The sequence below is a fragment of the Euprymna scolopes genome, chromosome 10 (genome assembly GCF_053919585.1).
Source record: "Euprymna scolopes isolate OS-2025 chromosome 10, ASM5391958v1, whole genome shotgun sequence".
NCBI classification, from domain to species: Eukaryota; Metazoa; Mollusca; class Cephalopoda; order Sepiida; family Sepiolidae; genus Euprymna; species Euprymna scolopes.
The window spans coordinates 113,305,261-113,331,856 of record NC_136491.1 but is presented as its reverse complement, the minus strand read 5'-3'; the positions used below and the strand labels follow the sequence as shown (position 1 = coordinate 113,331,856).

At 32.8% G+C, this 26,596-nt stretch overlaps 1 protein-coding gene across 3 annotated transcripts in view; it reads left to right on the top strand.

Moving 5' to 3' along the window:
- Window positions 1-26,596, top strand: part of LOC145286224 (WD and tetratricopeptide repeats protein 1-like) — a 104,013-nt gene that overhangs the window by 38,598 nt on the left and 38,819 nt on the right. For 2 of the 3 annotated variants that reach the window (XM_080135037.1, XM_080135039.1), the window contains exons 3-7: window positions 7,443-7,489; window positions 10,752-10,863; window positions 13,788-13,975; window positions 15,996-16,214; window positions 20,789-20,877. In XM_080135037.1, coding sequence (XP_079991163.1) covers window positions 7,443-7,489; window positions 10,752-10,863; window positions 13,788-13,975; window positions 15,996-16,214; window positions 20,789-20,877 — 655 coding nt within the window. Of the gene's footprint in view, window positions 1-7,442; window positions 7,490-10,751; window positions 10,864-13,787; window positions 13,976-15,995; window positions 16,215-20,788; window positions 20,878-20,915; window positions 21,005-26,596 lie in introns of all 3 variants that reach the window. The other variant, XM_080135038.1, reaches the window with a different exon arrangement.

Below are 26,596 nucleotides of genomic sequence, written 5' to 3'. Positions count from 1 at the left end.
TGCCTGTTATGGATTACTGACTGGAAAACCAAAATAAAGGTATTAAGAAACGACTATGAGTCTGTGATTGGAGGTTATTTTTTATTTATTTTTATTTATTTATTTTTTTTTTTTTTTACGAAAGACTTGCCACATATCAAGGCCTGAAGGCTACTTGAGGATAAGTATTAATGAGTGTATGGTAGTCATTGGGATAATAATGTAGTAATCGTTAATAGTGGAAATTTGGTATAACAATTATTTAAGGGTACTGTTGAACAGTACTACTGTTCAGTAAAAACTTGTTTACGTCGAACTTGAATGTGCAAAGTTACTTTGCCAAAGTAACTCGACAGAATGGTGCAGTGGTGCACAAGTGAAAGCAAAGCAAAATATTAAACGTTTCTGAATTTTTTAGATGAGGATTGCTTAGTCGTATTAATTGAATTCTTCGGACTACTGTTCTCAACTATAGTGTTATTTTCACGTTTCAGTGTGTCGGAATTTTTTGGGAATTTTTTACACCCTTAACACAAAACTGCAAATAAAATATACAAAACTCGTAATTTCTCTTTCTAAAGTAGCTTGTTAATTTCTTTATGGAATATACTTCCAAAATAAACTATTAAAGTTTTTGGAAAAATAATAGAAATATTATTTATTTTTTAAAAAACAGTGTTTACAAAGTGCCTGCGCGCGTTCATACAGCCATTTTTTTTTTCTACATAATGAAATAAATTGAATTTTACTGGTTAAATTTCTTTCAATTTTTCCAATTTAAAAATCTATCAAAATTTTTCTACTGGTTCAATTTTTAAGATATTTTCAGTATAATATTTTAGACAAACTTTTTTTTTTAATTCACCCCCCCCCCATTTTTAAATGTCTATTAAAATGAAAATAATTGATTTTCTCATCTAAGGCTTATATATCACAAATTGAAGATAAAAGATCAATAAATAAAATAATCTAATTTAAAACAAAATAAAAGAATAGTTTTGTGCAAATTTACCTGTCAAGTCAAAAATTTAAAACCATTTTTATAAAAAAAGACACGTTGATTTTCTTTTTTGTCTTTTTTTTTTTAGTGGAACCTCACATTTTTAAAGTATTGTCAAATATTGAGCACTTACTATAACTAATTTTTTCTATTTCATTCAATGTTATTTTATTTTAGATTTAAAAAAAAAATATTCGATAAAGAAGAAATAAAATATTTTAAATCAAAAACCCATGTATTTCTTTAAAAGAATAAAAAAAATGGAAAATTTGTCAAAGGGTTTGTTTATAAAAGTAAACTTATGAGTGAATGTGATCATTTTTCAAATACTGTAGCCCATATTGACTAACTTTTGTTTACAGCAAACACATGTCAGAAATAGAAAGGGGAGATTAATTCTGGTGCTTTTAGGCCACCAAAGTTCTCAACTGTGACCATCCTGATATCACGGTATTTTTGAATCCTTGCTTAAAAAATGATTTTATTTAGAAAGTACATGGAATATAAAATATAAATATGGATAAATTCTTAACAATGAAGAATGGAAGTACCCATTGATTAGTATTTTTTATAGGTAAGTGATTTTTAGGGATTTATATATATTTATACTCGAAGTAAGTTAAAATTTGTTGATTTTCTTGAAATCTTTTTTTAAAGAAAACCGATTTAAAAAAGACAAATACTGCATATTTTGTTATTAAACCTGTTATTATTTTAAAATTTGGCCCTTTTATTGAAAAAAAAAATAGGGTTTAAATTACATTTTTCAAGTATTTATAAGCTTCAAAAGATAGTAAGTCTAATTATTCAAGTTTTATCATGCATTTTTAATAGCGATTTCTGACACTGCTAACGTTTCAGTTGATGTAACCTTCAACCTTCTTCAGGTGTATCTTATCGAACATGGGAATCTACCCTGAATTTTGAACACAAAGAGGTAACATTCTCTTGTTCCATTGGCCATGATTCATAGTATAGCGGTTACAATACTTAGTAAAATTCAGTTGCAAAAGTTACATTCTTCTATAGGTTAAAGTTTCAATCTCTAGTGCAGATACACTTAAAATACAATTGTGAATTACTTGGGATTTCTACACAGTCATGACTGATGAAATGAGAGCATACTACTCCATGGATTAAATAAAGAGTCTATTCGAAATTCTGTGCAGATTCCCGAGTTTGATAGAAAAATTCCCGAATTCGGCAAGCCTCAAGTCCCTTATTAGCATCTGCTACTACAATAATTTTCCTCTTTGGGTCGAAAGATGCTAATAATAGGTCTGCTAACAAACAGCTTTCTTATTTTTATTTTTTTTTAAAACTTGTTCACATTCTTCTGGCCATGTGCACTTTGTGCCCCTTTTTTACCAAATTATTTAACTGATCATCTCATATACTTTTGGGATATATATGCTATAACTTACTAACCCTAAGAAAGCCTGAAGTTTAGCAACATTATTAGGTGCAGGCCTGTTTTTTTTTTTTTATAGCCTCAGCCCTTTCTGGTTTGTTTTCCTTCCTTTACTGTCACTGATCTAAATAGTTATCATCTTTAGAACTTGCATTTTTCAGCACTCAGCTTGAATCCATATTCCTTAATTCTCTGAAATACTGCTTCAATATGGGTTTTGTGCTGCCTCTGATTTTCGTTTTTAATCAAAATATCATCTGAATATTTGATTACATATTTCATACCAGCCAATATTGTGTCAATTATTTGCTGGAATATGCTTAGAAGTACCTACAATCCAAAAGATAGATGATTCAGCTTAAAAATTCCTTGATGTGTGTCTGTTGTCAGGTACTTTGAACATTCTTCAATGATTTTAACCTGAAGGTAAGCTTTAGGCAAATAAACATAATTAAACTGAGGAATAGTATTTTCTAAGTGAATATAGAGATGATAGAGAATGTGCATGGTCTTTCAAACTGTCATTTAATCCAGTCAAAAAATCTGATATATATATATATGGTTGGCAACACCCAATCCAAATAATCAACTTTTGAAATAGTGCCAATATTTTTCAACCTTTCTAATTCTTCATATACTGGTTCGAGTGTCGAAAATGATACTTTTCTTTTGAATTTAAAAATCAGTTTAACATTTTCTTTTAATTCTAAGTCAACTTTTGTTTTTGTGCTCAGACCAAGTTCTGGAAAAAAAAAAAAAAAAAAAAGCGCAAGGGAATTCACTTTTCAAATCTGTAATAAATCTTTCCGTTTGCTTAGTCTTATTTTTCTCAATCAATCAATTAGCAATTCCCATAAGTTAAACAGTACAATCCAGTCTAGATCCAAAAATTTTCTGAATCAGAGAGTATATACACTTTCGATTTGAGTTTTTCCCTGAACAAAATGTTAACATTTTAATTTTCCTTTGAACTTATTACCTGATACCCCTCTTGCAATTTTTATGTTCCGTGAAAACCATTTTTTTTTCCCCAAGTTTGTTTGTTTATTATACCATGATATCATTTCACAAATCTTGTAATAATTTTATGATCTGTTCATTTATTTTTATATTGAGTTTTTTGGGGTTTTTATTACATATTCACCCCAAACAAGGCACATTGCCACTTTGGTATAGGGGGCTACTATCAGGGGCAACAACTACTGGGATACTATGTTGGGATTTGGGCAGCAAGATGTCAGTTCACGTTACACTTTAACTTCTGCATGTCAGTACAGTTGGGGAAGCAGGGATCTGGAATGGAATTCCAGAGTCTAGCGGTTCTGGGGAAGAAACTACTGGAGTAGAAAGATCTTTTACATCTAGGGATCTCTACTGTGCAGGGGTGGGATTTAGCTGCCTGTCGGGTTTGTTGAGGGTGTCTACGTTATGGGGGCACAAGTGTCTGCAGTTCCCCAGAGCATTCACCATTAAAATACTTGTAGAACAGTCAGAGCGATGCAACATTTCGTCGATGGGACAGAGGCTGAAGCTTAGATGCCAGTTCAGGGCCTATCAGATTGGCGACTCTCTTTTGAACCTTGTCTAGGAGCGAGAGACTAGTAGCAGATTCACCAGCCCAAATGTGACAGCAATACTCCATACATGGGCGAATGGTGGCCTTATAGAGGTACAGGATACTTTTGGGTGTTAGTAGTTTTCTAGCACGATAGAGAGAGCCTACCTTCTTTGCAGCGGTCCTGGCAATGCTGTCAATGTAATTGTTCCAGCTCATATTTCCTGTGAACGTTAGGCCAAGCAGTTTGAAAGATGTACTCTCAGATAAAGAGTCACTGGCCATTGCTGTTGGTGGCAGAGAGGGTTTCTTGTAATTATTGAAGGAAACGAGTTTAGTCTTGGCAGCATTGAATGTGACCATCCATTTTTGTTCCCATTCCACTACAGATTGGAGGTCATCCTGTTACCATTACTTTAGATATGTGCTCATTTGTTTTCCTGTCGTGCCTGTTATAGTGTGGTGTCATCAGCATATATACCCATCTCAGAGGCACTTTGTCGGGGAGGTCATTAATAAATATTATTATTTATATTATATTATTATTTTTTATTGTACTGTCATCATGTTTTTAAAGAATTTCAGTTAGGTAAGGGGGAGCTGAACAAGAGGTTATGCAGGGTATCAGACATGCAACACAAGTAGATCATCAGCTAACTTTTCTTCAACTAGGACTGTGGCCTCAGGAAAGCCCATCGGGGATGAGTGCAGGGTCCCTTTCCATGCACAACATGACACTACAAACATCCCGATATTATACAACTATTGATGGAGCAGCCGCTCTAAGCACTACCAAAGAGTTAGGGCACCTGTACAACCAGTCGGAAACAGCAGCCAGGAACTGTCAATCTGGTACCCTCAACCCATCAGAAGGTCAACCTAATCTAATTGCACAGGCATATGTGGTACTCAAGCACTCCTAAGTGCCCAGTTTTGTGGGGTGGGATGTGTCGGGAGTGGGGAAAATGGTGTTCATTGCCCTAGACAAGAAACAAGATCTACCACTGAGTGTTTTTGTCAAATCACTGTGATAGCATCTCTGCGCCTGACTAATAGGCAAAGAAGGAGTATGGAAGCCGGGCGATAGACAGAGCCTTAAGACAGTTTAGGTTTGCAAACCGGTAATTTGTTTGAATCACCAGCTCTAGGAAGGTTGTCATCCAAGGCCTCCCTCCCCTTAGGTTTAGTTTCAGAGTTTTCCTTCTCCTAGACGGATGATTTGGGAAGATCTACTGGGTCCATCAGCCCTGAGAGGGTTTCCTCCGCGCCAGGGTCCTAATCTAGGTATTTCTGCGACCCCCTCCTCCCTGCATGGTTAGTTAATGTTACAGGGTTAGTTTGTAGAGGTTATATATCTAATGAATAGTTACACTCCTCAAAGTGATTTAGGGACATTGTTACTAAAAAAAAAATAAAATAAAATAAAGCTCATCCAGTGGAAGCAAGTATGTGAGCAGACTTGTTAGAAAGGCGTTACTGTGGATTAAGACTTTTACCTTTTAGATTTTTACATTTTTTTATTTTATTTATATGTTAGCTTAGGTACAGGATAACGTTACAGTGTGAGTAGGTATTAGGAATTGAGCTAAGAATTTTGCCCAGTCACTGTATATTTTAGATTACGGGAGGGTTAAGATGTAGGTGCAGTACAGTACAGGTATAATTGGAGGTAAATTTTAAGTCATGGCGTATTCCGTATGTATAATTAAGTAAATAGATATTTGGGCAAGTTTTCAGTAGATGTGAATAGATAGAAGTTGTAGGTGTTAAGTGTGTTTCTACTATTGAAGGAAGATAATTTCAGTTTTCATTTAAGAGTCATCGAACGTTTTGCATAACAGGGAGTATCGGATTTGGTTTTGTATTAATCGTTGCAAAGCCATCTAGGAAGAGGCATTGTTATGTAATGAAGATCGCTTTGCATCTGAGTACATACTTTGGCCAGTAAGTACCAAACTGGATAAGAATGAACTCTAATGCATGTCTTAGAGGTAGAAATGTATAGATGTTTAGTGATGACTGTTAGGTGGTTAGCATGTGAAGGTTAGGAGTTGGAAGCTAAGAATTGCACTACTAAGGCGTGTGTAATGTAGAGTTTTAGTGGCAGCTAGAGGGGGGGGCAGATCGTTAGCTTTCTAGGGACGGGGTTATTAACTTACAGAATACAGCAGTTTCATTAGGATTTAGAGTTTCAAGAAATGTTTTAATCTTCCTCCATTTCATTTTTAGACAAAACTATGTTCACCTTTGATTGCGACTTTGTTTTTTTACTTGTCTCTGTTTTATTATTATTTTATGGCCTACACGCCCACAATTAAGTATATTTTATTCCTTAAAGAAACACTCCTTATTTTTTATATGCATTCACCACATGCATAGCAGTGTAATATTTTTTCTTTGTTTGGATTCGACTTTTGCCCTACAGTCTGTATTCATGATATGTTCCTTCTTCAATCCGTTTATTACCTTTTTTTAATATTAGATGTTGGCATTCCTCCATTATTTTTTGCAGCGTTATGTTTGGGTCCTGCTCCAGAATACTAAGAATTCTTGGTCTAATTTCGTTTTGTCTTACCTTGCTTTGCCTTCCTTTTCCCCTCTCTCTCCTGATGCTACCAGATCAGGCTGTCTGAAAACACTGGCTTTCTGACCTAAAATACACCAAACAGTGATGTTATTGCTCTCTTAATCCTGTTTTGCAAAGACAAAAACAACAATTTTTCTCTACAAAACCAAACATCATAAATATCTGAAGATATGCTTTAAGCATAGAAACTTTTTCAAAAATTACTCGATTTTGCATTGAATAACAGAGTTGATATGCCTTAAAACAAACCGACTAAATGAACCCTCATCCCCACTCCCCTCTCTCTCTCTCTCAAAATGTTCATTTTGACATACTTCAAACGATTCATGGATAGGGATGGAGAAGACTTTTGTTTCATCAATGGATGTCGTCCTGTCTCCTTTAAAACATATCAGTCAATAATTTCAGTATGAAAAAATAAAGGTATTGTAGATTAATACGCTTACCTAAATAATAATAAAAAATTAAAAGTTTTACTTTTTTTTTGCGATTATGAGTGGATATCCTGGCCCCTCAGGATGAGAAATTTATCTAGAATTCAGATTTTTTTTTTCTTTCCCATCCCTGATTATAAAAAATGGAAGAAAACAAAAGGTAACATTATGGACTGGACATGAAATGCACATGGTCCATTACTCAATCCTGGGAACTGTCAGGTCTTAATGCAAGTATTAGACAAAATTGGGGAGAAAAAATATTTTTGTTTCGTGTCCTCCTGCCTCCTTCCACAAATTAAAAAATTATGTATTATTTGAAATATGTTGAATATTATGAAGGAAATATTTATCTTAAACCGCAAAAAGTTTCTCCTCAGACAAAAAAAAACTATTATTCTATGTATTATTCCATTATGCTATTGATATATTAAACATTATATTTATTTTTCAACTTAATTTTTTTCCTATTCTAGGGTCATCAAGGTTGTGTGAATTGTTTAGAATGGAACGAAAAAGGAACGTAAGTTATTTTCGATGTTGTTTATTTATTTATTTTATTTTTTTTCTGTTTTTGTTCTGATTGATTTGATTTATACAAAATATTCATAGTTTTTGTTCCGTTGACATAAAAAGAAATAATAAAAAATATCTATTTATAATTTAAGAATATATGAATCAAAATTCATCTTAAACAGATTTATTTCATTGCAAACCTAACTTACCTACCCTGCAGTGTCCAAGAGGATTTAAACATTTGGTGCTTGTCCAGAATTTTCTCTATATTAAAGAAAACAAAAATTAAGAAAAATCTCTATAATGTACCCGTGACAGAAATAAAATATCGTTTTCTAAAAATCACATAAATTAAGTTTTATGTTTTTATAAAGAAAACCATTTTTAAGCGAATTGGAGTTTTTTCTAATGTCCCCATGTTAAGAATGGCTTTCCAAATCTTACGTTTTGAATTATTTAGAGTTATTTCTCTTGTTTCGAAGCTTGTTTTCAAGATAATGTCATGATATCGTATTTTCTTAGTTAGTCACAAAATTTTATTTTATTTAAAAATAAAGCTACTTGATCAATTTAGATAATTTTCGGTGTACAATATTCTTTTTTCATATTTTTTTAATGTAGGGGAAATTTTGGACAAGCATCTAACTTTCATTTTTGTCTTACTCCATTGTTTTTTATATTAACTGTCATTTGTTTTTTTGTTTTTACTAAATTCTTTATATATATATATATATATATATATATATATATATATATATATATAAAATTTTGAAAGTTAAATTATTACAGTATCACTCAATTAATTAATAAATTCTTAATCAAATGAAATTGTTTATAAAATTATTTAATGTAAATAACTTCTAGAACTTTCATTCTTTTAATACATGAGGACGTGTTAAGAATTTTAAAGTCAGTTTAAATAACTTATATTTTACAGTTCAAATGCTTTCAAATTTCAAAGGGTTACAAAATTATTTTTTTTTCTTTTTTTTGGGGGGTGGGGGGTGGGGGCAGTCTCTAGTATCACTTACTGATGAATGCCTGTGACTGGTTCCGGTGCCACTTTATGCCAAAGACAGGTTCCATGAATGAAATCATTAGAATAAGTCTTGAAGACATATTGGCTCTGTTTGGATTCTTCTGATACTGTTCTTATCTTGAGTGCTATTTTCACTCAACCCAAAAACGGTGTGAAAATAACATTCGAAGATGAGAAAACTAGTCTGAATAATGCAAATTATCAATCCTCATCTAAAAAGTTCAGCTGAAAAAATAAAACTACTGTATCATTTTTTCCTAGACTGTTATCTTACAAATAAATATCATCTGCACTCTGAAACCGCATGATCCAGGATCCTCGGATGAATATATTTCATTTTGATCAAAGGGTGTACAGCATGTTTCCATTTATTCTTGGTATTCATAAAAAACGAAATAGATTTCATTTTATTATGTATAGTTATAATATATATAGTTATTATATATATAGTTATTATATAGCTTGAAAATTATAGAAATTAAAAAAAGGAAAGGATAGAAATAAGGATTTCAAGGATAAAAGTAGTAGTGTACATGTGTTCTTATTGATCTTAAAGCAGGCTCGAACCCGTAACGCACCAGAAGAAAAAGAGGTGAAGAAAAAAAACAAAAAAAAAACTGTTTTACTGATGTGCCTACTGTGGTTAGGACATCACAGGTGGCCAAAATAACGCCTTTTAAGCGACGTCATGAACGCGAGGGTTGAATGACTTGCAAAAAATGTCTGCAAAAAAATCGACCCCTCCTTGTAGAAAACTGCCCAGTTATGGATGAAGGAATTAATGTTTTTGGCCAATTTTTCAATATTTGTCGTCCGAAGAGTTGAGCTTTAAAATGATACTAATCTCATGAAAATCTGTCGTCTCTGTCAAAAGTTTTAGGCAGACATGATGGCAGTAAACTCGTTCTCGAGTATTGCCATTACTTAATACATCTTTGGCCCAAACGAGGCAGACATGAGCACTACCAGCAGCACATGCTGGACGGTTACTTCTATGAACCTTCTACAGTCCTGCACATCTGCCGATGACCGGGTCCAGGCTGTGGTGCCCTGAACACTTGCCGGACCAGACCTTGGATGTTCCAGAGCTTTTATTTCTATTGACGCCCATATCTACAGCCAGCCTTTTTGTTATCAAGATACACCTTGATGATAAAATGTGTATTCCATTACATATCAAGTAATAAAAGACTTTGCACCAAGACAATCCCACTCTGAACAACTGCTGCATTAAACCAAAAAGAAGAGCAAGTCAACATCATTGGATGCAGCAGTTGCCACAGGTTTTATATCAGGGTTTTCCTTCTAGAGAGGTTGCCTTCACCACGGCTTACAGAGCCCTCTCCACCCATCATGCCATTTGATCCATGACTGGGACTTAGGTTGCTGGGCACCAGAACATATTCCACACACTGGTGGGTCATGTATGCCACAGCTTACAGGGCTTAAGCTCCTTTGGAGGTTTCTGTCAGGGTTACCTCACCCTCACCCTTAGCCTTTGGTTAAAAAAAACCTTGGCCCACAAGGCAGTGGAGGTCCAGTTAAAAGGGCCAGGACACTCCCCGTTCATCAGAGCCCCGTCTGCGTGGTAGTGGTCACGATGTGCACGTGGGGTTGATTTGTCTGGGAGAAGCACAGTATGATGTTAAGACATCTGTGTGCTTTTAACACGCATTCACACTAGACCTTGACCACCAATGCAGGCAGATAGACATACATACATACATACATACAAACAGACAGACAGGTAAGATTTATATATATATATATATATATATTACTAGCAGACCACCCAGCGTTGCCTGGTCATAAAATATGCTTATATAGATTTCATATTTTTTATTATCGAGCCAATTCTCTATTGATTATAATTGAAAAGTTTCCTCATTTCATTCTGATGATGACTCGTCAGATTAATGCATGGAATTGATATTACGGCATACTTTTTTTTACATAAATCTGGTATTAAGTTTGCTAGTTAACCAATTAGATTCTTTGTTATTCCTACTTTTGGGTCGATCTCGCTAAGATAATGATACCCACATATATTATAACTGTTGTACACATAAATTCTATTAAAATTCTTGGAACATGATTACATAAAATTATGTCAAACTTTGTATTCCTATTATATAATAGTTATATATTTAAATGCTTTAAAAAAAAAAAAAAAAAATTCTATAGGAATTATATTAAATGAGATTGAGATAATGTTTTTTTTAATTTCCAGTCTACTTGCCAGTGGATCAGATGATGTCCAGATTATAGTGTGGAATCCCTTTCGACACAAACGTCTAACCACGATCAGGACAGGACATCAAGGAAACATCTTTTCTTTGAAGGTAATTTGAAATAATCTTTTCTTTGTTTTTTATGTCGAGTATGTGAGTTCTGTTCATTGGCAGAAATTAGTTTATCATGCAGAATAGAGATTGTGCTGGAATAATAACATTATTCTTTAGAAAACCATTCTTAACATGGGAAGGTGTTTTGTAAGTTCTGTACTTTCACCTAACAATTAAATAAACAAAAGATACTGTAAAAATTGAATTTAACTTGAAAATCTTATTTTTTTTAAAATAGCGTTGTAGTCTGTATTCTACATAAGTATCCTGATTTCTTCCAACAGTGTTTTTGATTTTGTTTCTTGCTGTTCGATAAAAATCCACCATTTTATCCCCCTCTTCCCATTTATTTTATGGGAGAGTTACATACGTTGCTCAAACTTTGAATGATTTCAATGTTTTCACATAAATATAGACAGGTTAGACTAGCTGTTTCATCAAGAAAATTTACCTGTTCCCTTCGCTATGCTCATTACTTTATTTTTTCTTTAAAACAAAATATCCGAAAACCATCTGCTCAGTTGGTATATGAATTTAAATGTGTGCTTAATCTTGTAATTTTTCAAATTGTAAGCTTCGTTTTTGTGGTCTGCCTTGTCATCTCCAGAGTAACAATGTCAAATGTAGTTGTTTTTCTTAGAATTATAACAGCTGCATAAACAACACACAAACAACTGTTTATTAAAATGTTTAAAATGGACTAAATGTTGTATGTAGAGACTTGCAAAGAAAAAAAACTTTTATAGGTGGAAGAAACAAGTTATTTATTTCATCCATTTTTACACGCAAGTCGTCAACATGCATTTCCAACACAACACAATAAGTTTGTTCCTTTCCTGGTTAGATAGCAGTCCTTTGTTTTTAGCTACAATCTGCTGTTGTGTTGCAGTAATTCTCTTTAAATTAGCCGACTCGTTTTTGAAGGGGTAGATGGAGGAGTCATTGCGTGCTTGTCAAGCAGACCTTTTGAATCGCCACACGTTTGTTTTTCCTTTTCCTCCCTTTTTACTTCGATCTTGATACCTATATATATATATATGTATTTTATTCCGTGACATTAACTTGACATGTGAATTGTCAACATGTGTACGCATTTAAATGATGGAGCCAGAAAGTATGTTACAGTAGCAGTAGCACACTACACAGTTGTGTATTGTCCTCTCTTTCTCTCCTCTCAAGCAACACATGTAGAGTTGTCTGTATCCCCCCCCCCCGGTAAATTTCTCTGAGCATAATAAAATGAACTCTTATTACCTGATGTGGTATACTCAGCTTCCTCTACTAAAGTAGGAAGTTTACAGGGAATATCAAATTCACAAACATTTCCCAGCTGCGTGTACATTCCAGTCATGGGAAAATGGCATGCAACACCTTGTATTCCCAAATAGTCAGCCATCTGGTATTAGTCAGATTCCACATTGCTAAACTTGGGTGATCTAACAGGAATCAGTATGTCAACACGATTATGCTGTATCTCTATTATTAGCATAATATACACAATATTAATTTCTAGCCATTCCACGTTTTACAAGAAAGAGATATCTGAATTCTGTCTGTCGAGTTCCACAGATCAAAAGCAAGAGAAGTCGGACAAGTCTTTTCGTCTGCCACATATTTCCTTGTTAGGTTCCTGTTATCTTCATTACTTCCCTTGACACATTAACTTAATTTCAAACTAGAAATTTCTTTTTTTATATAACGCACACAATTTTGTTACTACACAAATGCCACAGATGTGATGGTTCATCAGTCAAGTCTATTGAAATATTTTGATTAAAAAAAAAAAAAAATGCATTTGCTTCCCTTTGTTTTTTGCTTTTTTTTTATAAAAATCACCCCAGACAAAGTATGAAACCACTTGATATAAGGAGCTAACAAGAATGAAAGATGATTATCGACCTTAGTCTTGAAAACATAGGAGGAAAACAGTTCTGGAAGAGAGTTTCACAAGCCTGCAGCTATTAGAAAGAAGATACTGGAACAGGAAGTTGTAATACAATGAGCTATCAAAAGAGTGAATTAATGGAGATCACTATACAAATGAGTTAAATGCGCTTGAAAAAAGGAAGCAAGGAATTGATCAGACAATTCTGAAGAACATATGGCATAATAGTATTTATAAAAAAAGACTGAGACTAGCAACATCACGTCTGTGTGAGAGAGAGAGAGATGGTGCAGAGAAGAAAACTTATCAATAACCTTCAAATGGGACAGATTCACCAGCACAAATATGACAAGAGTACTCCATATATAGTTGGATGATAGATTCGTAGAGATAGAGAATAGCTGTTAGTGTGAGAAAGTGTTTAGATCGATAGAGCTGACTTTACGATAAGCAAAAGGGGCAATGGATCTGATTTATGAACAGATTTGATAAAAAAAGAAAATAAAAACGAAAATTTCGGGGGGGGGGCATCTATAGAAGCATTAAAAAAAAATTTGGTGGAGGATGTCATTGTCCCGATCATATTTCTGATATTTTGTAGTCTTAAATTTATTCATCATAGATTATAATAAAAGTAATTTAATTAAAATAAATGGTTTTGCTATTGCAAATCCCAAAATCTCAATATTTGTTGTTGAAATACTTTTTGTTAATATTAACTTGGACATTTTGGCTAGGAGCAAAGTGTAGTAACTGTTCTAATGCTACACTTCATTTATGTCCGGAGTCAGTGAATAAGAAGTCCTTTTAGACTGAGGTAGGTAAGTAAATAGGAATTTTAGGGCAATCCTAAAAAATGTCCCTCAGCACATCTTCAAGACACCTTATCATATAAAACCATTACATTTCATGCATTTTAAGATTAGCTTCAAGTTAACATAAGAGCCATTTTATAAACCATTGTGTAATATATTAGTCAAAAGTTGAGCTTATTTTTGTAATATTCTTTTTTGTTTATTTATTTATTTTTTAACAGTTCTTGCCAAATTCAAATGATTCAATAATTGTGAGTGGAGCAGCTGATTGCAAGATCCGTGTCCATGATGTGAATATCCAAGACACAACGCATGTGTTTGGTTGTCATGCTGGACGGGTCAAACGATTAGCCACAGCACCAAATGTGCCATTTATGTTCTGGAGTGCCGCAGAAGATGGAACTATCATGTAAGACTTAACCATCCCTCTCTCTCGTTCTTCATTTCTCTCTCCCACTTTCTTTTATTTTTCTCTTTCTCTCTTTCCCTTGGATATTACCCCCTTTTCTGTGTATGTATGTGTGATATATATATATATATATATATATATATTGTTACGAGGGAGCATTTCTATAAAATAATGATAAAAAAAATCAATAAAACAGTGAAAAATGTGTGCTAAAGTATTCTAGGCGGTCCTAATAATCAAATTCCAAAAGTTTTCATTCACGAAATAGCTTAAAAGCCAGAGTATAGTCATAGAAATTTTAGAAGGATCTAGAAGTTTTAGAATGATCTAGAAGGTCCCAGAGGGTTCTGCAATAATCTAGAATGGGTTGTAGTGCTATATGAATAGGTGTGGAAAGGGAAGCAGATCAGTTATCGGCTCAAACCCGATAAGGTAACTCCGGTCCCTGATTCGTGGATAAGTCCAGCCGAAAGAATCAAAAACAAAAAAAAAAGGAAAATATATCCCCTCAACTCATGGAAAATTTGCAAAACCTGAAAAGCCTACTGGACCAGTGGTAAATAGAAATTTTGAAATTTTCTCATTGACTAAACATTTAAAATAAAAAAAAATAAAAAAACGGGGGAAAAATTAATGTCAGTGAATTTCTTTAGTGATAGAGTTAGGGGCTGCTAGAAGTTTTGTCTGCTGGCTATTCTTAATATTGACTATCTGTCCTTCTCCCTCGTAACCTTCTCTTCCTCGTCCTGTTTTTTGACTGGTGTTCCTCCAAGCCGTCATTGTTTTTTAGCTTTGATAGTAGTAGTCTTAAAAAACTGTATCTTTTGGCTTTTGTGAACAAACCTTTTTCATTTGTTTTGTTATTTCGTATGATTCATATTTTTATTTGTTACCACTTGAGCATAACAATATGTGTATAAATGTTGGAATGATTCCTCAAAATTGGGTATCAGAATCAAAAAAATGTGTGCCTATTTTCCAATGCCAAAACGATTCTTTTGTCTTCTTTATTTGATTTTGTTTAAAGTAAAATCTTCCATTGCTGGTAATAATGATAAAATAGTAAATATTTATTAATTTTAAACTTCCAGTAATACTAAAATCGATAGATCATCCTCCACATGTGTATTTTTATGTTTAGGAAAATATCTGCGCATTTAACATGTTTTATGATAATCGGGGGAAAAATACCAACTCTATAGTTAAATATTTAGAGATTTATAAAGAATCGGAATCAATAATAATATTGGAATCGTCCCATCACTAATATATATATATATATATTAGTGATGGGACGATTCTAATATTTTTCTCAATTTCAATTCTTTATAAATCTCTAAAGATTTAACAATAAAATGGATATTTTCTCCCAATTAGTGTATAAACACATCATAAATGTGCAGATATTTTCTCAAACATAAAATCACACTTGTGAGGGAATGAGCTATAAATTTTAGTTTTATTGGAAGTTTAAATCAATAAATATTTATTCTCATCACCATCAGCAGTGGAAGATTTTATTTTAAACATACTCAAATAAAAAGAAATATATATAATTAACAGAATCGTTTTTGGCATCGGAAAATTAGCACAAATCTTTCTGAGTCCCAATTCCGATTAATCATCTCAACACTAATTTTTTTTTTTCTCCAAGAACTCTACAACGTTCTGCAAAATCTTATTAATACTGAGTTTCATAATTTTCTAATAACTCAACAAATTAACTTAAATTTATAATACTTCTTGCTTGTTGGGAATTTATTATTTAGTATTCATGGAATATTTTCCATTTCTAAAAGAAGTTGAGATATTTTGATATCTAAATATATTTCTTGCATCTAAAAAATTCTGACTGACAGACACACACAAAGTATATTATTAGTAGATTACTTTGTACATAAATATTTATAAATATATGCGGATACCTAACTTTTTATATATAAAGATTACATGTTAAATATCGAGACTGAAATGTGTCTATTTAATAGATTTGATTACTTTTTTTTTTTATACTTTTCAGGCAATTTGATCTTCGAACTCCTGAAACTAGTACGCCCCGCAATGTGTTGATTAATTTAAATGCACATATGGGGCTGCAAGCTGAGGCCAAATGCATCGCCATTAACCCTCTGCGGCCGGATGAAATGGCTGTGGGTGCCAATGATCCTTATGTTCGAGTTTATGACCGCAGAATGTTGTCATGTAAAAGTATTAAATTCCCTACCGATAATGGCACAAGGTAAATTAAAAAGTTTTTCTTTCTTTTTTATTTTTATTTTTGACAAGCCACTTAACATAAGGACCTAAAAAGAAAAAAAATACCATTGCTAGATCAAAAACTAGTCAACAATAAATGTTACTGACCCAGAAAACAAAACTCCTTCCTTGTTTGTCAGAAATATTGCTCATGGAATTTGAGGACTAAGGGAAAAATAGGGATATTAAGCATTGCGGTGGGGAAAGAACTGAAATAATTTGTAGGCAACAAATAAGATAAAGACGAAAAATAAAAATAATGGAAAATAACTTATAAAATTTTGTTTTATGATACAAAACATCTGTAATATCTTAATTTTTAATTTTCACATCATTATCATTCAAGCGGTACGGCACAATCACGTTGACACACCAGTTCTTGCCAGATCACCAAAGTTAAGCAACGTTGAGCCTGGCCAATACCAGATGGGTGACCATTTGGGAAGGTTAGGAGCTGGGAAAGTTGGGTGTAGAGCCAGCACCCTCACCCTGAAAAAAAGAACTCTGTGCTACAAAAGCATCTACAAAGTTGTGAATGGTCTATGTCTCTCCAGGGGCTGAAGACTTTGGATGGATGATTTAAGTGAATTTAATGATGTTTTGATACTAAAAAAATTATATTTGGTTTAATGTTTGTTTTACATGATGGCATGTGTTGAGTGGCTTTTAAAAATTGACTTCTAAATATGGAAGACCAAGATAAACTATAGTTTTGGTGCATATAAAGTGACTTGATTGGCATCAACCCTTTGGCTAGAACTGCATGGAGAGTAAACATAAAACGGTGCCTGGGACATTTGCAGAACTTTAAATATGAAAAAACGAATAATGATGATATATATTACATAAATTTTAATTATTTATGTTAAAAAAAAAACTTTTACTTACTAACTTTGTTTTCTCTTCCACTCTCTTTCTCTCCCTCATTTCTTAAAACAAATGAATGATGGTGGTATCAGGATTCTCTCCAAATGAAAAATTCCTTTTCACTTAATTTTTGATACTTAATATTTTCTTAACCTGATAACCAAATTTGCCTTGTCGCATGACCATTTTTGCTACCAAGAATTTAAAAAACTTAACCATAAGTCGTAAATTAAACATTTTTTTTTTTAAAGTACCAGTTAGTGCTAAGAGAGGCTGCTTTATCAACATTTGTATAATATTGGAATAACTGTAATGCTCTGTTGCATATCGAAACAAACTTTTTACTTATATCCGGTGGGTTTTCTTGAGGCCACAACCCTATAGATGAAGACTCTGCTAATAATCTACTTATATAAGCTTACTGACGTCCAACAAGCACCAACTCTATCCAAAAGTAATAATAATGTCAATATAAAAAAAAAAAGTTATACATTCAAACAAGATCCCTTCCCAAAAACACAACTGATTTGCCTCCTCCTTTAACAAATATCCAAAAGCTTAAAATTAATCTTTGTTGGGGTGCAAAATAAACTGGTTCATTAGTTGTTTTTTTTAATAAAATTTCAACATGACATGTTTTGGACATTTTTTTTTTTTGTAAATATTTAAATAAGTGAATTAATGTTTTTATTATTTTATGCATGAAAATGATAATTTTGTGTTGATTTTTTTTTTTTTTGTATTATCCATTTGTAATTAGACTCCGCCCCTTCAAAATTGTAAACCATTTTCAGCAAAAATAAGCAATGTAACTAGTAGTGTTCATAATTATAAGCTAGTCAGCAGCAGCCACTGTTTGCTGTTAAATTTAAAGAAACAAGATTTTGTAAACTGTTCATTTTGAAAAAAATAACTTTTGTTTAAAATTAATACGGCTTGTGATTCTTTTAGAAAATTTCCTTCGAGAAATATTGGTTTTCAAATATACATACCTTTTGAACTTTAAGTGTAGTAATAAATGACTTTATAACTGTCAATTAAAAAATAAGATTCTACTCTTTTTAACCTTACAACACGGCGTTAAGTTATTCATGTTTCCTCTATCATTCCTCGTCGATTCAGGACTTCACCCAGCTTGACTATCTCTTTGCTAATGTCGATGCAGCACTCTTGTTGAATCTAAGTACCCAAATCCATATATTTAGTGATTTTAATGTCCACAACAGTAATTGGCTCAATTTCTTGTGTTACACAAATGTAGCTTATAACAGCACACAGTTTCTCCATAGCTCATTCCATTACACAGACAGTCATGTTCCTGACCCACCTGCTAGATCATGAAGATCAGCAAGCCTCATTTCTAGATCTATTCCTAACTACAGTAACCAAGGATTGTGTCGCAAATACCTATAGTCCACTTGGGAATGCCTATCACCTTGTGATATTGGTAGACATCACCCTTAATTCTCGACGTAGCTTGTAACAATATAAACATTTCTTTCTATTGCACATTCCTTTTCATAAACAAGTGGAAAACAAGGAGGGGATACTATCAAATATTTATTTACAAGCACAATAAAATAAAATTTAAAAATGATATAGTTTTATATGCAACACTTTTGTTTTGCTTATTATAAAAATGTTTTGTAATAAAATTATATACTTTTTAGATTTTATTTAATTTGTTTATACATTTTTTTTTTTTATAGATGTTTGTAACTTTTTTTCTTTAAAGTTTATGGTACTTGTGTAGATGGGTGATCGTTTGAAATCAACACATTTCAAGTGAAAATATTATTACATACTTATGTGTCATGCTGAAATTAATATAAATTCCAAAAATTACAAACAATGATCTAGTAGAAAAATAATTACAAGTAAAAATAGAATTTATTGAATTATCGAGTTTTAGCATGTTTTAATGTGGAAGAGTTGTACAACCAATTCAGTTTGACAAACTGACTTATCTCCCCTGAATGAAATTAAAGATTCTTAATTAAAGTATTTTTAAACAGAACATAATTTAATTTTTTTTGTGAAAAATAGATCTAGCACATCTTTTACTGAACCATTTTTCATAATTTTGGGAATTAATGGTAATTTCACCATAAAATGTATGTAATAATGTTTTCACCTGAAATGCATTGGTTTAAAAGATCATTAATCCACACAGGCACCAAGTTTACAAAACGTTTTGGAAATAAATCTGCAAAAGTAAATATGTTTTTTATAATTCACCTAGAAGTAAAACAAGAGGAACCTTTGAGTGCCTCAACTATAATTGATCCTAAGTTCAAAACAACTTAATTTTTTTAAAAAATTATTTAAAGTCATTTAAATAAATCACTTGTTTCTTTGTATTATTTAGATTCATCGGACTACTGTTCTTATCTTGAGTGTCATTTTCCCAATGTTTCAATCGATGTAACCTGACTTTCTTCAGGTGTATCTTGTTGAACTCTGGAATTTGGACAGAGTTTCGAACAGAACCCTTTATTTACTGGGGGTAGCATACATGGGGGTAGCATACTCTTGTTCCATCAGCCATGACTGGATAGAGGTTCTAAGTAATTCGCAATTGTATTTTTTGATCACCCACACTGAGAATTGAACCATCAACCTTCAGGGGAATATCACTTCTACAATTGATTTTTCCAAGTACTCTAACCAATGCGCCATGAGTCCTTGTTTTTCATTACGTTTAAACCAAGTTAAAACCGTCTATGCTTTGATACTAAATGTTAATATTTCCTACAGCCTCCAAGGACATTCACTGGTTCACTTGCTTCAATCTTTGAGCAGTCAGCATGGCTGCCTTAAATAGTCTCCACTTTTGGTATAATCATTCAAAAGAAGTAACTTATCTGCCATTAATAATAGGAAGACAAGTGTATTAATATCTAACATTACTTCCTCCACTGACGGGATGGGTTTATGACCTGTCATCCACAGTTCTCTTATTTGTGAGAAAATGTTTATCAGACTATACAAGTATATTTGTTATCATCTCAAGTCCCATCTTTTGAATAACTTGATTTTTTTCACATTAAAGAACTGATCCTTGTGTCCAGATCTGCCTATGTTGCCCGGCAAGTAAATAGGGACAATATGCAGAATTAGTTCATTTCTAAGTGAGAATTTGAAGGATTTTTTGATAAAAATATACACGTAGTTTTGTTCCTATCCAGTACTCTCTTGTGATAGCTGAATTTTCCCTACACAAAGTGGAATAAGTATGTAGAAGATGTTACTGAGTCTGCAGCAGAGAAGGTAGGTTCCCTCTATCGAGCTAGAAGTCTTCTCAAGCCTGACAGTATTTTGTATCTCTATAAATCCACCATTTGCCCATTCTATAATGATCTAGAAATTTCACTAAAAATGTGAGAAAAAAAACTTATTTTCTAGAAATTTGCTAGAATATTTGCCAAAAGATGAATCATTAAAAAATGAATTGTGTATGAGTTTTTTTTTTTTGTATTTTTGCATCTCGATTTTTGTTGTTCTCTGTTTAAAATTAAAAATGAATTTAGCCAATAAAAAATATACTTTTATTCAAACAATTGAATCTTTTATTTTATTTTACTTTATTCTTTTCAGAACTTAAGGTTTGATATAATTTTTTAAATATTTTTTTTTATTTTGCTTCTCATTTCCAAATGTGATAACAACCTTGCACTCCTCTCTTAATAGGTTACAGTGGGATATCCCTGTGATTCACCCGATCCTAAAAGAGGAGGACTACAGCCTGCATGCAGGCTGTGTACAATACTTTGTCGCAGGTATAATACAAATATCTCTTTGACTTTCATTCTTTTAGGTCTTTTGAGGACACTCTGTCTCTGATGCGGTCTGCGTACAGTGCGGAGTTTCCCTTGCCTCAAGATTGCGTTAAGTTCTTCATAGCAGGTAATGCAGTTGCAGACAGCACCTGTAAACAAATACATATATTTACCTATTTGTGTGTGTCTGCAAATATATATGTATATATAAACAAACACTATTAAAAATAATAGAGCTTCTGTTTAATTATAGTTTTTATTTTTTCAATTTTTCTTATCTGCTGTCTGCGAATACTGACCGTGTGTGACTACTAAGTATAATTAAGCAGAAGCTCTGTTATCTTTAATAATGTTTGTTTAAATAAAAAATGCTGCATAAATGCACTATATATATAATATAATGTTATATATATATATATATAATGAAAATATAATTTTATAAGTTTTATTTTCATTGTTTTTTAATGGCTCATGGTTGGTATATATTAAAGATATTTTCAAAGAAACTATTAACATATATATATATATATATATATATATATATATATATAAACAAGAATAATAGGTAAAGTACAAACTATATAGAATAAAGAGTTAACACATAATCATGCTGACTTTGTTTCAATATTTCATTTATTAAACTTTGTCAAGAACAGCATTTATTGAACAGAGTCAAAGCAGATATACATAAAGTTTCAAGTAGTGGTGGGAGAAAAAAAATCCTTTTTGTTCCATATTGTTTGTTCTGTGCTTATTACTCTTATTCTTGTTTATTCTGTGGATGTTTATCCTTTAAGCATATCTTTCATATATATATATGTGTGTGTGTGTGTGTGTGTGAGAACATCTACCTTATGTCTATATTGAGCAAACACCTATGAACACATATCCGTCCTCTGGAATTTTTATTATTGTATATTAAAAAAAGTTCCTTGTTATTATATCAATTTGCCACCAAATTTTCAGATAATGATCATTTTTTAGTAATTTATTTATTTTTTTAATTTGCCAATTTACAGGAGGTGGAGAGGGGTGATCCTATTTACTTGCCCCACCACCACCACAAGGTTAGAGTTAGACAAACTGTCAGTTTTTAATGTATGGAAAATCTAGCTCCCCAAAAAGAGGTTGGAATGAAAATAAAAATTGCCTCAGTTTAGAAGAATTTCTCCTTCACTGACCAAGGACAAAACTGATGAAGTGTAATATCAGAACAGATACTACACTATGTTCCACTTTGGAAAATGAATGTAGCAAGTGAATAGATATCTCCATTTTAAACTGATCATTTCAAAAAGAAAAAGTTTGTCATAAACTGATTGTTGATTAAACACCAAACAATATTTCATCTCTATATAAATAAAATGAACTCATTTTTTCCCGTCTGATTTTGACATTAATAGGATTAAAAATCAAGATATTTCATGCAAATATAATATGCACAAACGGCAGAACAATATCTGAGCTGTGTTATAGGCTTATTATTTCTCAAATTCCTCGATAATCTTAGATTTCTATACTTTTTCTGCTGAGAAGTCACGGCCAAAATCGGTTAAGATCAATGGAAGTGGTAAAATATTTTCTTTCTAATAAATTCCTCCTCCCCCTGCCACCACTTAACACCGTTTGGGGATCGTTCACAAGGAACAGTTGAGAAGAGAACACCGGTTTGGCTTAGTTCTTTCATGTGAAGTTATTTAAAATCACTAAACTAAGCTGCAGTGCTCTGTGGCGTAGTGGTTAGCATGCTGGACAATTCACATTATATTTTCACGTTCGCGCCGACCTACCGTAGTCGTTTTTTTTTTTTTTTTTTTTTTTTTTTTTCCTAAACAACTGGAATGGACTTTTCTTGGTGGCCGAACTGTTAACGTTGCAGATGTTTTTTTTTTTGTTTTTTTTTCACACTTTATTTTCCTACTTTTACTCATGACTCCGGGTTTGATCCTTCCTACTTACCTACCATAACATTTTTTAAAACTCCCCCCCCCCCCCCCCCGTCCCGGAAACAAACACTCGGGCAACGCCGAGTACCCCCGCTAGTAGATTAATAATGCAAATCTCTGCAAGTCCAGAGTTTACCCTAATTTAAAAATACAGAAAAATCTTTATGATGTATGTACCTATCACGGAACAAAATTGTTGTATTCCAAAAATTATGTCAGTTAATCAATACAATATACAGTGAGATGAAACACAGGCCTATTCACCTGAGATTACAGTCTCTCAATACCCATCATTTGTAGTAAAAGTGTCAATGTTTGTTTAGTCTGGCTTTGAAGGTATTGAGTGACTCTGTAGATATCACTTCTTCCGACAGCTGGTTCCACACATTCACCACTTGTTGGGAAAAGAAGTGTACTCGAACAAACCCAGTTGCCCCCTTCCGATGTTGCTGCTTATCCAAACACAAGGAATATTCATGGGTCCTACATCTTGTTTCCAAGGAAGCATCTTGAGACAGTCCATGTTGTATTCCTCATGCAGGTATTTGAAGACTTGGATGGCATCGCCTCTCATCCGACGGAATACCGGAGTTGGAAAATCCAGTTGTTCCTCATAAGACATGCAGATTTAGGACCAATTTTGTAGCCTTCCTTTGCACCGGTTATATTGTTCCAATATCACGCATACATCACATTTTTTTTTTTTAACTAAGAAAATGAAATTTTATGAGGTAGAGAGATGTATCTTGATCCGCCATGTTTAATAAATAAAGACAACTCAATTCAAATTACCGAGATCAAAATCAGCCTAGTAATGGCTACAATTTACTATTAAAATCACTTAAAATCGTAAAAGAATGATTCTTTTTATATATGAAAATAACTACTTGATCAATTTATGTAATTTTCAGAATATAACATTTTCATTCAATGATAGGCAACATAAAGATTTTTCTGTTCTTTTTTTTTTAATTAGGTTGAAGTCTAGACTTGCACCTACAATTTTTGGTTGTTCTTTCATTATTGTTGTGAAATCTGACAGCCAAAAAAATAAGTTTCCAACAATAAGCAAGGTTATCTACCTAATTGTCATGTCACAATTAGTTACATATTTCTGGAATATATACTCCTACAAATTTGGGGGTTTTGTGTATTTTTATTTATATTAAAAACCCTTTTTTCTATTTATTTAAAAAGAAAATACAACTTTGTTATATATGGGTTGTGGAATTGCATTCATCTGCAAAAGATCTAGCTAATTTGCATATTCTTTTAAACATTTATTTTAATTAATTTCCTATTAGTTTTTTTCGGTTTTCTTATGGGATGATCATTTTTAGTTAACTATTACGTGTAATTATATTCATGCAGAAATTTTACATGATTTATACTTGAGTAAAAAGGTTACAGTAAACACAAACCTCTTTCTATATATATTTATGTATGCGTATATATAATTGTTCAAAAAATTTTCCCTACCAAACTCTGTCAGTTTTTGGTCTATAGACATGAAACTTTATATATAGGGTATTCTATGCCAAACTTTATATTTGGGTTTTAATCGGAGAAAATCGGTGCAAAAGTGTGAAAATCTTTTTTTAAATGGAATTTGCCAGGTGAAGGTCAAACAACAGTATTCCGAATATGCATGCGTAACGTAATAGCTATTGGTTCATGTTTTAATTTTTAGCTTTGCAGCAAACATGTCTTCATAGCTCAGGCATTAACATCAAAGGAAAAAGTAAATCCCCTACTTCCCAACCCCGTCAGTGGGGCATTAGAATACACCGACTGTCCCACTGCAGAGAGTAAAAGCCTCTCAAAGGGGCAACCTGTTGGCCGTGGGTGGCGACCCGTAATAACTCGGAAAAGGATCCTGGTGGCTGAACAACTGATATCTAGGGAAATTAAAGATATCAGCTGCAACACTCGACTTTGGCCTCGTACAAGGCTTGACGGGCGGTCGGAGGGGCCCGATCCAATCAATCGGCTAGTTATGTCAAGCCCTAACACATCTACTTTTCTATCAATTTCCTCTAAACCATAACAAATACAGTTCTACCTTGTACCACTATATACATATTTTCCCCTTTTTTCCATGTGTTCGAAGGCAGTGGTTAGGGTCAAATGTGCCAAATGATTAAAGTCATGACATAGCTGTATAGTGCCGGAAGTTACCACAAATGACTTGGATTGTGTAACTAAAGGATTATAGGTGCTCATGGCTCCCATTTGGAACATGTATACTGTTTATGTAGCCCTGGCATGACAAGGCGAATAGGTTTCCCCCTTAACATCCCCTAATATTGGACTCCGAGGTGGGTGGGGAGCATAAACAATGAATTTAAAATATACATATATATGGCCAAGTATAAAAACTCCAAGCACCAACACGTTGACTCGGATAGTTCAAATAACGAACTATATTAAACATCCTCAAAATTTATTGTATTGGAATCCACCAAAGAAACCAATATAACGGACTTATCACCGTTTATTATACATAAAATTATATCGGCATATATTACCCAAAAAAAATGTAAAAACTTTAAAAAATGAAACCCTACTGGTGGAAGTGAAAAGCGAAAAACATGCCACTTTTCTCCTAGGAATGTAAACTTTTCACAATATAAATATCAAAACTTGTCCACACAAGAATCTGAATACATCCAAAGGTGTAGTAAAATCGAAAGACCTCTCAATGTGCACTACTGAAGAGATAACAAAAGAAATTAAAACCAAGGAGTAATAAACGTTAAAAGAATTACAATAAAAAAAGAGAATCAGACTATACATACAAACACTTACATTATGCAGTTTGATAGACCCACTATCCCAAAAGAAATCAAAATTGGGTTCAACGTTGAAAAGTTGAAGCCTTTATACCAAACGCACTTCGGTGCTTTAAATGCCAGAAGTTTGGGCACCATGAAGATGCATGTAGGGGACGAGCAGTGTGCGGCAGATGTGGTCAGAGAGATTCAGACCACACTGTCAATGACTGCAATCTTGATTGCAAATGTGCAAATTGTGGAGAAAACCATCTTGCTTACACTAGAGCATGCAGAATCTGGAAGAAAGAAAAGTAATGTCAATAAAACATACTAAAAACATCTCCTTCCTTGAAGCCAGGAAAATAGTAGATGGATAAATGAAGGGAAGGACGAACTCTCAAGTCACCTCATGTTGTATATCATCCAACATCACTAACCAAGACTCCAAATACGAAATACTAATAAACAAATTGTTACAATTGGGACCAAACGACTGACCCAAATTTATAAATGAAATCAAACCAAACATATCATCAAAAATTAATCATCCCATTAAATCACATGTTACCAATAAAACAAATTTTCAACCAAAATCAGAACATCCAAGAAAACAAAGTCGATCAAAAGAAAGACCACAAAAATCACCAGTGCGTCGTGCAGATGCTGAAAAAGATGAAACTAAGGAAAAACAAAATTAGTTAAAAGAAAGACCACACAAGTCACCGATACGTCTTCCCCGTGGTGAAAAAAACACACTTTAAAAACAAACAAAAGATACATCTACCAAAAAACAAAATAATATAAAGAAATTACCACAAACAGAAGCAACTACTACTACTACTACAAATAGATTTACGGAATTAGAAGACATGGAAACTGAAGTTACTCCTCAAACCAAAAAAAAAATCCTTGTGAATTATAAGAAAATCCAATGGAATTGCCGTGAATTGAAGGTAAATTACAACGAAATTTTATTGTTGCAAACCAAATTTAATCCTT